This window comes from Mixophyes fleayi, chromosome 1 (genome assembly GCF_038048845.1).
Source record: "Mixophyes fleayi isolate aMixFle1 chromosome 1, aMixFle1.hap1, whole genome shotgun sequence".
NCBI lineage: Eukaryota > Metazoa > Chordata > Amphibia > Anura > Limnodynastidae > Mixophyes > Mixophyes fleayi.
Window position 1 is genome coordinate 31,817,187 of NC_134402.1, and position 14,649 is coordinate 31,831,835.

The following is a 14,649-nucleotide window of genomic DNA, read 5'->3' on the forward strand; positions in this document are numbered from 1 at the left end:
TCTATCTACCTATCTATCTACCTATCTATCTATCTATCTATCTATCTATCTATCCTATTATGCACCTTTCAATCCATCTGTCTCATATCTACATATTTTGTTTACCACATAATTACTTTACAATGTGTTTTTAAGAATTTAAGAATCCACCTGTAAAGGCAAGAACAAAGACTAATAGGTCATGATGCGACTTGTAGCTCTATAATATCTATCTGTCAATCTATCTCCTATCTATCTATCTTTCTAATATCTATCTATCTATCCAGGGCCGGATTAAGGGAATGGAGGCCCCTGGGCTGAGGGCCCCCCCCCCGTGATCCGAGCCACCCCTCCCCCCCCGGTGACCCGAGCCACCCCTCCCCCCCGGTGATCCGAGCCGCCCCCCCCCCCCTTCCCCCCGGCGCTTACCTCCTTCTCCTTCTTCCCCGGCGCGCTGTGCTCTCTTTACTGAGGAGATCTCGTGAGAGTGAGACTCACGAGATCTCCTCAGTAAGGAGACTACAGCGCGCCGGGGCAGTACTGCAGGGAAAGTGCTCAGCAGCACTAATCGCGCCGGGGTCGCCCCCGCCCCCTGACCGATCAATACTGCTGCTGAGCACTTTCAAGGGCCCCCTGGATGCCATAGGCCCCTGGGCTGTAGCCCAATTAGCCCTATGGTTAATCCGGCCCTGTATCTATCTATCTATCTATCTGTCTATCTATCCTATTATGCACCTTTCTATCCATCTGTCTCATATCTACATATTTTGTTTACCACATAATAACTTTACAATGTGTGTATTTAAGAATTTAAGAATCCGATTGTAAAGACAAGAACAAAGACTAATAGATCACGTTGCGACTTGAAAAGCTACATGTTACCTTCTTGTCATCTGAGCTGTTTTCTTTAAATATTATGTGTGTGGCTCTATGGTTTTCATAACATCTGATGTAAATATAGAATTAACACTTCCCCCATTAATTATTGCCTTATATACCATAACTGTATTGTTATAAATTGTGAATGACACTAGTAACCCTCTTAAGCATCCTGCATGTTAGGTTTGTCTGTCCCTTGAACTGGCTGACACATAATTAGGTAATGTCATGTCTGTGCAAATGCTTTTCATTGCTGGACCATCCATGCTGTAAATAAGAGCAGGAAATGGAGAGTCCTGACTTGCTGAAAACCAGCTGTTTGCTGACAGTCCTCAATGTTGCTATGGGAATTCTCCTTAGCAATGACCCAATCAGCACGTGAGGAGAAGCAGATAGGGCTGCCTGGTATGTCACGTCCGCTCAGCACTCCAGACTGACACTGTCTGCTGCAGCAACGCAGCTCTATCCTAAAGGTAAGAAATGGGGCAGTCGGTCACAGTGGTGAGGCTGGATCCAAGACTGCATTGCAAGGGAGAGAGATAGCTGACGTAAAACTGAGAATGCAATATTTAACTGTTATATATTAGCTGTGCACCAGCAAGGAGATGCTTTATATGTAAAATGTCCAATACCTTAACAGAGTTTGAGATTATTTACATTCAGTTTACATTTGCTGTGCAAGCTGTTGTCCTCTGTTATCAGATCTTTTCTGCAAAAAGAAAGACTGACTGCAGTGTCCCTCTGTCAGATTGCTGACAGGAAGTCTACTGTGCATAGGAAAATTTCTCCCCCATAATCACAATTCTATCTGAAATACCTTCTGATATGCTATTAGTAGCTTCATTATATATGTAAGAATAAGAACACCGTGGAAACTGTATTTGGATTTATATTCTCTGTAGCACAGGGCTTAGCTTTAGGCATTAAGGATTAAACATTGCTGTATGTGAAGAAAAGATGATCATGATCCCATTTTTATGTTGTTGCAGATTTTGATAATGTCACCATTTGCTGTCAGAACCATTGTCTGGGGTCTGCTGGTTGTAGGTACATCAGTGGCCGCCTCGGTGAACGAGAAGACGGTTGCAATTACTTCAGAATCGGGACGTGTCATCCCAGCTGAAAGTAAGTAGCGAATCAGAACGACTAAGCAAGATATACCTAGAACATGCTGTCCGGAGCATAACAATAACCCATTATATGGACCTCATCTATGAGACACACACTCATAAAACCCTTTGGTATTGCACCGCTGTGTCTAATTGGTCCGCCCTGCGCGCATCAAGGTGTACGCCAACTCTCTGCTCTTAATAGGTCCCTTTGCAAACTAGTAGTACACCCAGGTGTGTAGAGGGGCCGGAAAATCTGAACATGTGCACCGTGCAAAAGTGTAAACTTCCCTTCAAAAGTCTTTAGAACCACCTCTATCATTAACACAAACATATCTCTTAAAATACTGGTCAGTGGAGCCTAATTTCAGGCTTAATTTAATCGCAAAAGTGAGGAGACAGTGGCAGAACTACTGTGAGTGCAGGGGGAGGGGGGAGCTTGGCCCGTGCACCTTCTTCTCCCGTTTATTTTATTTTAATAATCTCACCCGCACACTGAAATCTCACACTTGTACTCTCCCACACAACTAGCTGTGCACACCCCCACTCTGTAAACTTGTGTGCTTGTTGGAAATCTAGACACACTTCCTACACTTCCTAAATGACAGGGCCGTAACTAGGGCTGTGCGACAGGGGCGATCGTCCAGGGCGCAGCGCTGAAGGGGGGCGCAATTTAGTAATATTTTAGGTTAGTTTGGTTAAAATTGAGGGCTAGGGGGGCGGCATTTGTCTTTATCGCCCCAGGCGCTAGAATTCTAAGTTACGGCTCTGCTAAATGAGGCCGCTTTCAACTTATAATACACAAGTAAAGAGCTATAGCAAAGACAGAAACATATTTGTGGTAAAATCAAAGGTACACCTATCCCCCTCAAGCTTAGTAAGGAAAATATTTAATTCTATTTATTTAGTAACATCATATTTTATCCAATATCTTCCCCAGCTCGGCCATGTGTGGACTGCCATGCGTTTGAATTCATGGAACGGGCTTTACGGGACCTCTACAAAGCCGCTTACAACTTGGACTCCCAGGTGATTACTTTGGTATATTTCTGTCTCTTGTAATGTCTAAAATGTTTCACAACATTGATACTGCTGCTAGTATGTTTGAATGCCTCGGTATTGTATGTGTAGCTAAAAGAAAAACAAACATAAAACAACTGTTTTTTGTTCTTTCACATGCAGAAAACTAATTTCTTCATTAAAGAGTGATGCAATAAATGCAATAATATAATATATATATACATATATATATATACATATATATAAATGTGTGTGTCAATGTATTATTAAGCTGGATAATATGACCCAGCTCACCTGTTACTTGTTTTTATTACTGGGAACATATTTTATAAACAGCTATGTACAGTATATAGTGCTGACATATTACGAAGTGCTTAAAAGAGAATATTTTTTCATTCACATGCGTCTCTGCCCCATTGGAGTTTGCAATCCATATTTCCTACCACACAGACACACAAACAAATCAGAGCACCCGGAGGAAGTCCACGCATACATGGGGAGAACATACAAACTCTGCAAAGTTCAGAGAGCAGTGCTAGGGAGGTCTGGCGATCCCATCCTTCCCTGGACCAGTGGCGGATCCAGGGGAGGGCGATCGGGGCATTCGCCCCCCCTAGCAGCAAAAAGCTAGGTCCCAGCCGCCCATTAAAACGGGAGGGGCGGGGCTAAGTGCAAGCGGGGGCGGGGCTAAATGTGGGCCAGCCAATCAGAGTGGTCCCAGCCGGCGACCACAATGGGAGGGGGCGGGGCCAATCGCAGGCGGAAGGCGGGGTTAACGCAGGCCAGCCAATCAGAGCAAAGGAGGGGCGCGATTATGCAAAATCGCCCCCCCTAAACATAAAGTCTAGATCCGCCCCTGCCCTGGACCCACTAGTAATCACTTTATGGGAAGTAGCTGTTCTAAAGCAAATTTTAATAGTGGCCTATGACAATTTCTGCCAGTGAAATTTCGCATTAGACTGTGAAGTAATCTGTCTAATGTACTCCAAAGCTAGTTGTGTCCTCCGGGATGGGCCAATCAGCTATGAGCTAGTGTCAGGCTTGTCTCAGCCTCATAAAGAAACATGGGAAAAATACTTCTCACAAACAGTATTTAACTGCATCACCTTTCTTTTGATTTTACACCACTAAACTACATTATCTCTAAATCCTATATATTTCTTAAAACTGGTCAAATATGGAGTGATTAAGTTGGCCAATGTAATCCAAATCCAGTCGAAACTGATCTGGTGTTATTTAGCCATTAAAAAAATCTCACCAGTCAATGACCGCAATCTCCAGGTTAGGTGGAGATTATGGAGGAGGGATGGGGCAATGGCCCCATCCATTGACTTCCCCATTTATTGGTTTGCACTGTCACACTTCTCCTAAGCTGCCCGCACATCACTTTTGCTGAAGCTGTGCGTGCAGCCTGGGGATTCCGGTCATCACTTCCCTGGCTTTATTGATGCTGTGCACGTAGCCTAGGAGACATCCTGGAAGTGGCCAGTGTGTTACGAGCCGCATCCTGGCGTGAGGTAGCAGCCGAGCACTTGCATTAGTTTCAATGCACTGTTATATTTGTGGAGGTTGTAGGGACATCCTCCAACTCCAGGGGGAGCTCTCGCATGATTCTATTTGTCATTCATACATGTTCCTAGTTGTGATATGACCCATGCTGGTTCCCAGCTAGTAATTAATCAGCAGCCTCCTGAGGCTGATTATCAGCCCTGTCCTCCTCCTTCTGATTTGCCCATCATAGTATTTAATGCAGTGAGGACTGGGCCACACTGCCGGTTATAGTTCCTGCTTGCTGCATAATAGCCTGCTGTGTACCTTGCTCTCTGTGCTATTTGGATTCTGATTATTGTTGCCGACCCTTGCCTGAATATCTGACTACGATTGATTGCCTGTGTCCCTTGATCTTTTGCTCGGATTCTAACGCTGCTGTTCTGCCTGTGACCTCTGACCTTGTTTATTGAATTCTCTGTTTGCTGCCTGCCCTTGACCCTTGCCTGGACTTCACTCTGCCTTCCTGGGTTCCCCCCAGCCGGTACGCATCTCACGACCCTCTGTTAGTCTGCAGCCAAGTCTGTCCCCACCACTAGGGGCTCCAGTGAATACCAGACTCTCAGAGCAGACTCCGGGTTTTGCTGTACTGGTTTGAGGGGTTCCTAACACAGTGCACAAGATTCATCGAAGTGCAATGTTCACATGAAAAGCTGTTAAAATTACCATATGATCTAGCTATTAAGCGAGAACATGATTGAAATGGCATGGACAGGTTGAATCAGTTCGCTTTGCTGAGATTCCACTCAAATTTACAGTTGCATCTAAAGTTAAAGGGCCTGATTTATCAAGTTACGCAAACTGAGCGCAACGTGCGTTTGTTTTAAAGCGCATGTAAATCGTCTCTGCGCGGTGTCAGACTGGGGCATGAAGGGCCCACCGGGGGACTGCAACGCTAGGGGCCCACCAGAGGGGGTGTGGCCAGCCATCATAGAGGCAAGACCAGACACTAGAGGGGGAGTGGTCAGCCCACGAAGAACAGCTAGCACCATAGTGTACTATATAAAGAATGCAGTGTGTATATATGAAGAGTACACAGTTTTGACCTGCTCCTTAGATTAGGCAGAACAGTCACCAAAAATCAGGAATGTCCCACTAGACCAGGCCTGGCTAAGCTGTGGCACTCCTGGTGTTGTGAAACTACAAGCCCCAGCATGCTTTGTCAATATATAGCAGCTTATTGCTGGAAAGGTATGCTGGGACTTGTAGTTTCACAACACCTGGAGTGCCACAGGTTAGCCAAGCCTGCACTAGACTCAGAACATTTGACAGACTGTCCCACCTGTTCTTGTCACTTTTACCACCTGTGGCTGCTGGTTTCTTTAGTTGCAGCTTGTCTGGATCCTGGAATGTTGAGGGCTGTATTTGGAAAAAATAATGGGTACATTTAGAAAATTCCAACCAGCCCCGACATTAAATCAATAGGACCCACAATTAATACTTAGGCCTTCCTCCAGCCCAGTAATAGTAATGTTCCCATTTAATAAACCTATTTTCCTCCCCAGGGCTGCCAAGAGGAATTCAGGGCCCCGGTACAACAAATTCATGGGGCCCCCCTTCTAGTCGAGTATGCTTAAAAAATTTGCGACGGCTTACGGTGGCATAAAATGTTTCGCAGGTGTGGTCATGCATTTGGGGCGTGGCTAACACATCAAAATCACTCTCAATTCGCCAGAACATCACATATGTCCAAGCACTCCCGACTTTCAGGACATCTAGCACCACAGTGTAGTATAGAAACAATGCAGTGTGTACACAAAGAGTTCAGTCTTGGCCTGCACCTTACATTGGGCACAACACTCACCAAAAATTGCCATTGTCCCTACTAAAATCACAACATCTCACATACTGTCCTGCTCTCTCTTACCTGTTCTTCTCACTTTCACCACCTGTGGCTGCATGTTTCTTTAGTTGCGGCTTGTCTGGATCCTGGAATGCTGGGGGCCCTATTTGAAAAAAAATGGCTACATTTAGATAATTCCAAACAACCCTGGCGTTAAATCAATACCACCCACGATTAATAATTAGGCCTTCCTCCAGCTCCAATATTACAATAATGTGCCCCTTCATCATTGCCATGCCTTATGATCACACTGCGCCCGCCATGCTGCTTTGCCCCCTTTATCACACTATACTATGCTGCTCCCCCCCTTTTTCAATCCCACTGTGCCATGCCTTCCCCTCTTTTTAACCCCACTGTGCCATGCTGCCCCCTGTTTTTTAACCCCACTGTGCCATGCTGCCCCCTGTTTTTTAACCCCACTGTGCCATGCTGACCCCTGTTTTTTAAAACCTCTGTGTCATGCTGCCCCCCCCTGTTTTTTAACCCCACTGTGCCCCCGTCATTTTTTAACCCCTCTGTGCCCCCCCTTGTTTTTTAACCCCTCTGTGCCCCCCCTGTTTTTTAACCCCTCTGTGTCATGCTGCCCCCATTTTTTAACCCCTCTTTGTCATGCTGCCCCCCCTCATTTTTTAACCCTTCTGTGCCATGCCCCCCTCGTTTTTTAACCCCTCTGTGTCATGCTGCCCCCCCGTTTTTTAACCCCTCTGTGCCCCCCTTTGTTTTTTAACCCCCTCTGTGCCCCCCTCGTTTTTTAACCCCTCTGTGCCCCCCCTCATTTTTTAACCCCTCTGTGCCCCCCTCATTTTTTAACCCCCCGTTTTCCTCCCTTCACTTACCTTTTCTTTTCCCTTCTTTCTTGGTCTTCTCTGCTCCTCTGTGCTCCATTGCTCCAGACTGACTGAATGCTGGGTGTGACATGATGACATCACACCCGGCATTCAGACAGTCTGAATGGAGCACAGAGCAGCAGAGAGGAGGGACGCCGGCGCCGCGATCACATGAGTATGTTTTAAGTTTTTTTTTTAACTACCCGGCTGCCCCCACCAACGCTTGAATCTGATGTGGTTGCGTGCGCTTGAGCTTGACACACCCTTACTGTACAGTGGCGAGAGTTGTACTATAGGCTGTAGTAAGTGTCATTTGCGTATAAAGATACATTGAACATCACTGCATTTCGTTACGTATATTTCAGTTCTAGGCGCAGATTAATTTTGCGTAGGATACACACACAAAAAAACCGACAGATAAGTTCCTTTATGAATCAGGCCCAAAGAGTTTATCATTGTCCAAGAACCACTTTAAAACGATTTTAAGTATCTATAGTTATAAGATCCAGTTGTTGGGACTAATTGCAGAACATGTGGATCTGTGCAATTTGACCCGTGTGTATTTCTATTATTATTAAGCACAATCCTTCCTCACCAGATAGATATTGTCTGTGTTCGTGCCTTATTTAAGCCTTAGCAAACATCCTCTTTGTATTAGTGTTTTAACGCTGAATCAGTGGGATATGTTCTCTCTGTACAAGAAATGCAGTGAGGTGAGGATATTACATATACAATTCTATTTGTCTCTGCAGAGGCTGGCAGAATGTTCTGTCTTCTAAATAATGGTAGTTCCCTCTTTTATCAGATTCCCACTGGCTCCATTTTAATTAATTAGCAAATCAAAGATATATTTAGAGATCTAGAAAATAGTGAAGTCGTAAAGAGCAGTGGGAAACATAGACCAGCAGTCATTATGCAAGCTCCATTTGTTAAACAGAGTATTTTTAATGACTTTGATAAATTAGTTTGTTTATTTTAACCAGTCCACACACACACACGTAGTCACCGATGGCTCTGCGGGTAGTGAGGCTGTTATTATTGTTGCTATGGCTTAAAATGAGTTATTAATGTGCAAATATTCTATGCTAAATGAGTATCCCTTGAAATAGTGATAGTAATATAAAGATATTACCAAATCTACAGCAGTTCTGATGTGTAACAATGGGCCAATTGTCTATTGGCCGTAAATTGACCGAAAGATAATTTTTTTAGTAATTTGTCATACAAAAAAGTTATTGGAAAAAATGTTTTTCCGTAAAGTCATTAATGGTATAAATTTGGCAGTTGTGTTATCTTGCAATGAGGAGCCCAAACAGGGTCGAAACAGACTGTCGGCAGAGGAATGTTCGGTCATGCTCTGTGGGTGGGATATTACAGATCATAAAGCTGACAAAATAGAATTAACTGCAAGTTTATTCTCCTTTTATTTGTTCAATATTAACATTTTAAAATGCAATTTTGTTTAAAAACAGCATTGTAAAAGACAACTTTGTCCCAAATTCTGAAAATTCTGAAACTTTATCATTGGGGCAGCATGGTGGCCAAGTGGCTAGCACTTCTGCCTCACAGCACTGGGGGTCATGAGTTTGATTCCTGACCATGGCCTTATCTGTGTGGAGTTTGTATTTTCTCCCTGTGTTTGCGTGGGTTTCCTCCGGGTGCTCCGGTTTCCTCCCACTCTCCAAAAAAAACATACTGGTAGGTTAATTGGCTGCTATTAATATTGACCCTAGTCTCTCCCTCTCTGCCTGTGTGTGAGTGTGTGTCTATATTAGGGAATTTAGACCATAAGCTCCAATGGGGCAGGGACTGATGTGAATGAGTTCTCTGTACAACGTTCCGGAATTAGTGGCGCTATATAAATAAATGATGATGATGATGATTTTGACATTTGAGGACTTTTTTGCGGATAAACGATAAAGAACAAAAACGTTAAACTCGTCAAGAGTAACCATGCCGGTATAGATGAGGTATAGAAAGAATAACACAGCAGTCAACAGCAAACGCTTAATCAATGCTTCTGTCAACCTATCCTTTATGTGTAGATTTGTGAGTGTTATACAATAACTATAGGATAAAATCTAATTGTAAGTCCCACATTTTACTTTAACCCCTTCACTTCCAAGATGGCGTGGGCTTGCAGGGCAGAGAATTGCCTCTGTATAACATTCTTTGGACAACTTAGTAAAGTAACTGTGTTGCTTTATCCTATCTGCTCTGCTTATGGAGAAACATTGGAGCACAGGCTGTGCTTGTAGATGGTAAAAATCCTATTACAATTTATGAGCGAGGACTCAGGCGTAGCGCTCCCAGGTGTCCTCATTAAACGGTAGGAAAGATATTTACAATTTCTGATTTCTGGCAAACTTTGCAGTACACCGCCTGTAAAATCACCCCGTGTCGCACAAATACAGATGATTGTGCTTTCAAGTGCCTGAAGGATGGTGCTATGCGTGGCGCAGAATAAAATATAAAATAGATCTTAAAATAAGGTGTATGTCCAGTAAAACCTACTACATGGCTGCATGCATACTTCTCAACTGCCCTGGGTGCTAACGAGGGCGGTGACCTACCGGGAACGGTAGATGGCGTTGTGAGAGGTGGGCATGGTTTGGGTAGGTCAGGTCTTGCCTAATTTGTCCTGATTTCCCAATCAAGCAAGTTGGAATGTAGGTTGTATGGAGAGCAGTGATGCTTTTGCTGTGTATTCATATATACCTTGTATGTTTGTCTTGTGGCAGCGGACATATTTTATATTTATACACAGGCAAAATTCTTTAACTATTTTAGGGGGAAAGGTAACAGTTACCCAGTTAACTTATTCCACATCACTGCTGTATAACATCCCCTTTACCAGCGGCGTAATTAGTAATCACATAGCCCCATTGCAAAATGTTGGAGCTGCCCCCGCACATTTCTTGACACCTCAGAGGCCCCTGTTATGCTCTCTTGCCGAATTGGGCTCCATTGCACCTGCACTGGACCCCACACATGCTCGGCAGAGCAGAGCAAGGACCTCCATAGGTGTAGGTAGTCCTCTGGTGCACCGTCACTCCCCCCCCCCCACGCACACCGACTCACTCACTTCCAGGCCCCATACCAGCCACATGTGCTGCTATGTTGGAAGTTATACCCATACGCTTTATACTGCCTCTTTTTTATTTTTTTATTTATAAAATTCTCCCACATACTTTAAATTATTTTCTTACACTTAGCCACACAGTTCTCCAGCCAAAACTACATTCTTAACTTTGGGTGGAGGTCAATTGGTTAATATGAATAACTTACCATGGATGTGCCATTCACTGGCTACATTGGAGTCCCTGATGGCTGTAACAATCCCATGTGTCACTACTCTCTCCACTTACTGCTCACTCTGTCCACTCAGGCTGTGTGGGTATTGATGCCCCACTCTATAAACCTTCTATTTGAGTAAATGCGAAGTTAACAGAAAGGGGCATTGACACCCACTGGGCATGTTCTAAACAGGCCATAAGGTAAGAGGAGACAGTTGCACAGAATGGGACCATTACAGTCCCTGGGGACCCAGGCAAATCTTACACCTGTAAGTACAATTATAGATTTTTTTTATATGAACTTGTTGAACTCCACCCAAAATGTAAGTTTTCGTTTTTGATGGAGTTATGCTTTAAAAAAGAAAAACAAAACTTTGAATGGTCTATTAGTGGCACCCAATTACTAATGTGACCATGTTTCCCTTTTTTGACTAACCAAGGTATACTGCTAACACCATTTAGACAGGTTTGAAAGGGTGTATAATGTCCTTTCTTGTAGTTATCACACTAGCAGTATGGTAGAGGTATTCTATAAGCTATATGTGTTAATGTGCTCTGTTTTTCAGACCGAGACGCTGCTTCTAAGAGCTGAGGACCGAGGCCTGTGTGACTGCCTTGCATGAAACCACTGAGGAGAGGCCAGGAAATGGAATTAGAACACTAAGAACAGCAAAGTCTCAAAAAAGATGTAACCCATAACTCCCAACATTCCAGGCAAAAAATCAGGATAACATTGGTCACGTCCCTGATCCTTTTAAACCAGGCCCAGTTCTGCCCAGACCGCAATCATGTTTGCCAAAGATACCGGTATGCCCTTCCTCATTAATACCCCAAACATCTGGACTGTCCCATTAAAATTGGGACTGTTAGGGTGTATTTATAACCCCTTGTAACATTGTATCATTATAATAATTGTATTGCTATTCACTTTAAATAAGACTTTTACATGGCGATCTAGCAAGTCTGTAACCACATTCACAAACAGACTTTTATAGTATAAGTGCCGCATAGCACAAACCTTCTTATTAATGCTTTCAAAGTTTAATGTTTTTCACCATTTCACTGAAGATTTTGTAATATAAGAAGCGCACAAGTATATATTTCATGTCTTAGAATAAATTCACAAATCAGCTTTAATTTTAGTTCATGGACTGTGATTCTATTTCCTTGTTAGAGGAACCATAGAGCAACTGTCTACTGAAATTGACAGACTGCCAAGTACAGAATGATATACCGTACCAGTTATGGAAGAAACTTGGCCAGCATCATCGCTAATAACTTATATATTTCCATAAGAAGTTCCATACAGTGTTTATCGGTTGGTACTTTGTCATATTGTAGTATGTTTTTTTGGTTTTTGCTTATCCTACTCCAACCACATGGCATAGTAGAATGAAATGACCGTCAATATCCAAGCCCTATACGTAGACTATAAATTCGACCAATAGAAATACAGTACTGAATACAAGACAAAATACGGAACTCGAGAATTCTAATGCTGGAACTTCACACTTCGGCGATATAGAATTTGCTACCACAAAAAAAATATTTGTGCAAAATTAATAAGGATTACTAGTAAATGTATACGGTCACTGAGAAGTACAGCCATCCTAATAGTGTGTGTTGGAGCTACATTTGTTTATTTTATAGTATGACCATTAAAAACAGCAACTAAAGCTCTGATGACACAGTCAACGATATTGCAGTCAATTACTGGCAATCGGCCTGGTATCGCAGCATGAATGGCCTGAAAATTACTGCTATATACAATAATAATCAGATGGCAATTATCTGCATACCTTAAAGTAGCAAAACCTGCCTAATGTTCTTACATATGCTGGCAACATGCGGATCCTGATTGGTTAGCAATCAAATTCAATTAGTGCCCAATTTTGTTACACACATGGCTAAATGGTGCAGCTCTGCAGCCCACACATTGTGATCCGGTATTTGTCATCTTGCGGAAGAGGAGAATTCCGACAAGATAGATTTAGACACTAAAATGCCGATAGTTGTTATGGGGACAAGTAGTAAACTGTAGCGCTGCCAAAGTTAATAGTGTTTATAAAAACCAGCCCTACGCTTTTTATTTTAGGTTTTGTATTAACAGTTGTATCTTATCCGGGAACCGGATGGTCGCATCGCTCCCTTAAAAGCAGCAATCTGTCAGGTGTCGCCTCCGCACCCCACATAGGTGCCGGAGACGGTCGCCTTCGGGCAGTCTCTCCCGTCCCATTGCCTAGCATCGTGGCGTCCTTCTGGCCCCCTGTCCTCAGCACACATGCGCCGAATGTCACGTCCACGTTGCCTAGCAACGGGACGTCAGCTCCGACAATCAGCTGTGTCTGATCGTCGGAAATTCTCTGCCTATCAGCTTCCTTCCCCTGCTATTTAAACTTCACTATGGCACCATTAGGGTGCCAGACTATTGGTTCTCTACTCCAGCATTCCTGTGGTTTCTATGTGATTATCTGGTTACTGATTTTGGCTTGCCTAGACCCTTCTCCTGGATTCTCCTCTGTACCTTGTTGCCCGTATTGGTTTTGATCCCCAGACTGTTCCTGACTATTCTCTTGCCCATCTCCGTTGTACTGCGCCTCCTTGATTCTGACCCGGCCTGTCTGACTACACCTTTCTACGCCACACTGGTGACTATCTGGGAGAACCGCGACCTGCGCACCTCACCCAGCGAAGCCCATATCTCCTTGCGGGGGTCCCTAGTGAACACCGGGGGTGCGTTAGACTCCGCGCCTCCCAGTTTAGTAGCGCTAACACCAGTTGGTGGGAATTCCTGTGATAACTTGACACAATCTCACTGTCGGAAAGTTAAGTGACGCAAATTAACGTTCCGCCATTCACTCGTGTCGCAAATGTTTCTTTTCACTTTCTCAGTAAGTCTACATTTACTACATGTCACCATAACAAATATCGGTATTTTAGTGTCTAAATCTATCTTGTCCGAATTCTCCTCTTCGGGAAGTTGTACCCCACCCTGGTGATCTGGATGTTATGTACAAACCAACCAGATGTTGTCTCCGGTGCAATCAAATTTGGATTATTATTGGAATGGATGATCAATTGGGGCACAGAAGAATGAGAATGTCAGATCAATTTGATTGAATACGACCGCACAAAGCAACCAAACCCCCAAGTTTACGACAATTTAGGTTCTAACAAAAGCTTTCATGTAGAGGCACAAGTACCTATTTGTGAAAACTACCTTTGCTGTGTGCCTCCTAGCTCACTGATGTCACTAGCTCATAGTGATTTTATAGGAAGATTTGTTTATCGCACAAAATGGCAGCCTCTACAAAAGCGACAGGTCAACTAAAAATGACATATTACACCTGTAAATATATTTTCGCAAGTGACTCATTTAGATGTTTCAGTGCAAGTCCTGCACTGTCTATGTTGATTTTGCAGTAAACGTAGGCATATATATTGCAGTGATTAAAGAAAAAGAATTGATGAGGCAATACCGCTAGTTGTCTCTCGCTTTGGAGGGACTAGATTACAGCCTGAGGGAAGTTTCAAGATGCTCCAGGGAATAACTGTGGTGCTTTTCTGTGAAATGGCCTCTTGAAGTGTAATTATCAGTGAGATTCAGCAAGTCGCTGCAATTGTTTGTCAAGGAAAGCTGTAGTGTGCTGAATCTGCTATTAATACTTTCAACACAGCAGAAGCGGACTGACTGCAAATATCTTTTTTGCCATCATTTATTTTAAACACGTTTAGAGAATTCTTAGCTTTTTCAATTGATGGCAGGATTACATAACATAGTTAATTTCTAGGAATATTAAATTGAAAGAAAATTAGATTATAATAGTAGTAGGATGCCAACCGGAGAGCGAGCACTCTTGTCTGAGCCAGACAAGGCAAGACGTCAGATTGGACACTGCTGGTTCTGGGGCAGTTTCCTCATAGTTCTACTGTTGCGCTAGCTAAGGACAACCTGCCTGGGACAGAGCCTAGTGGATAAAATGCTCTTTCCCGAGAACACCTTGCTGTTGTTTTTTTACTTACTATGTAGCGCACAAAGCACTATAAAGCAAAATAAAAATAAATAACACTAGAGCACCAGGTGACGAGTCCACTTTAAAGTGTAGGCAGCCATTTTGTGGCCTGAAATAATATTTACCAGATTGCGT

The 14,649-nt window shown here is 43.4% G+C and overlaps 1 protein-coding gene across 1 annotated transcript; it reads left to right on the plus strand.

The window, feature by feature from the left end:
• Positions 1-1,338: 1,338 nt before the first annotated feature.
• On the plus strand, positions 1,339-11,643 carry LOC142104142 (NELL2-interacting cell ontogeny regulator 1-like). Its single transcript, XM_075188650.1, has 4 exons — positions 1,339-1,359; positions 1,848-1,983; positions 2,908-2,996; positions 11,068-11,643. The coding sequence occupies exons 1-4, from the start codon at positions 1,339-1,341 to the stop codon at positions 11,122-11,124; spliced, it is 303 nt and encodes a 100-aa protein (XP_075044751.1). The 3' UTR covers positions 11,125-11,643.
• Positions 11,644-14,649: the final 3,006 nt, after the last annotated feature.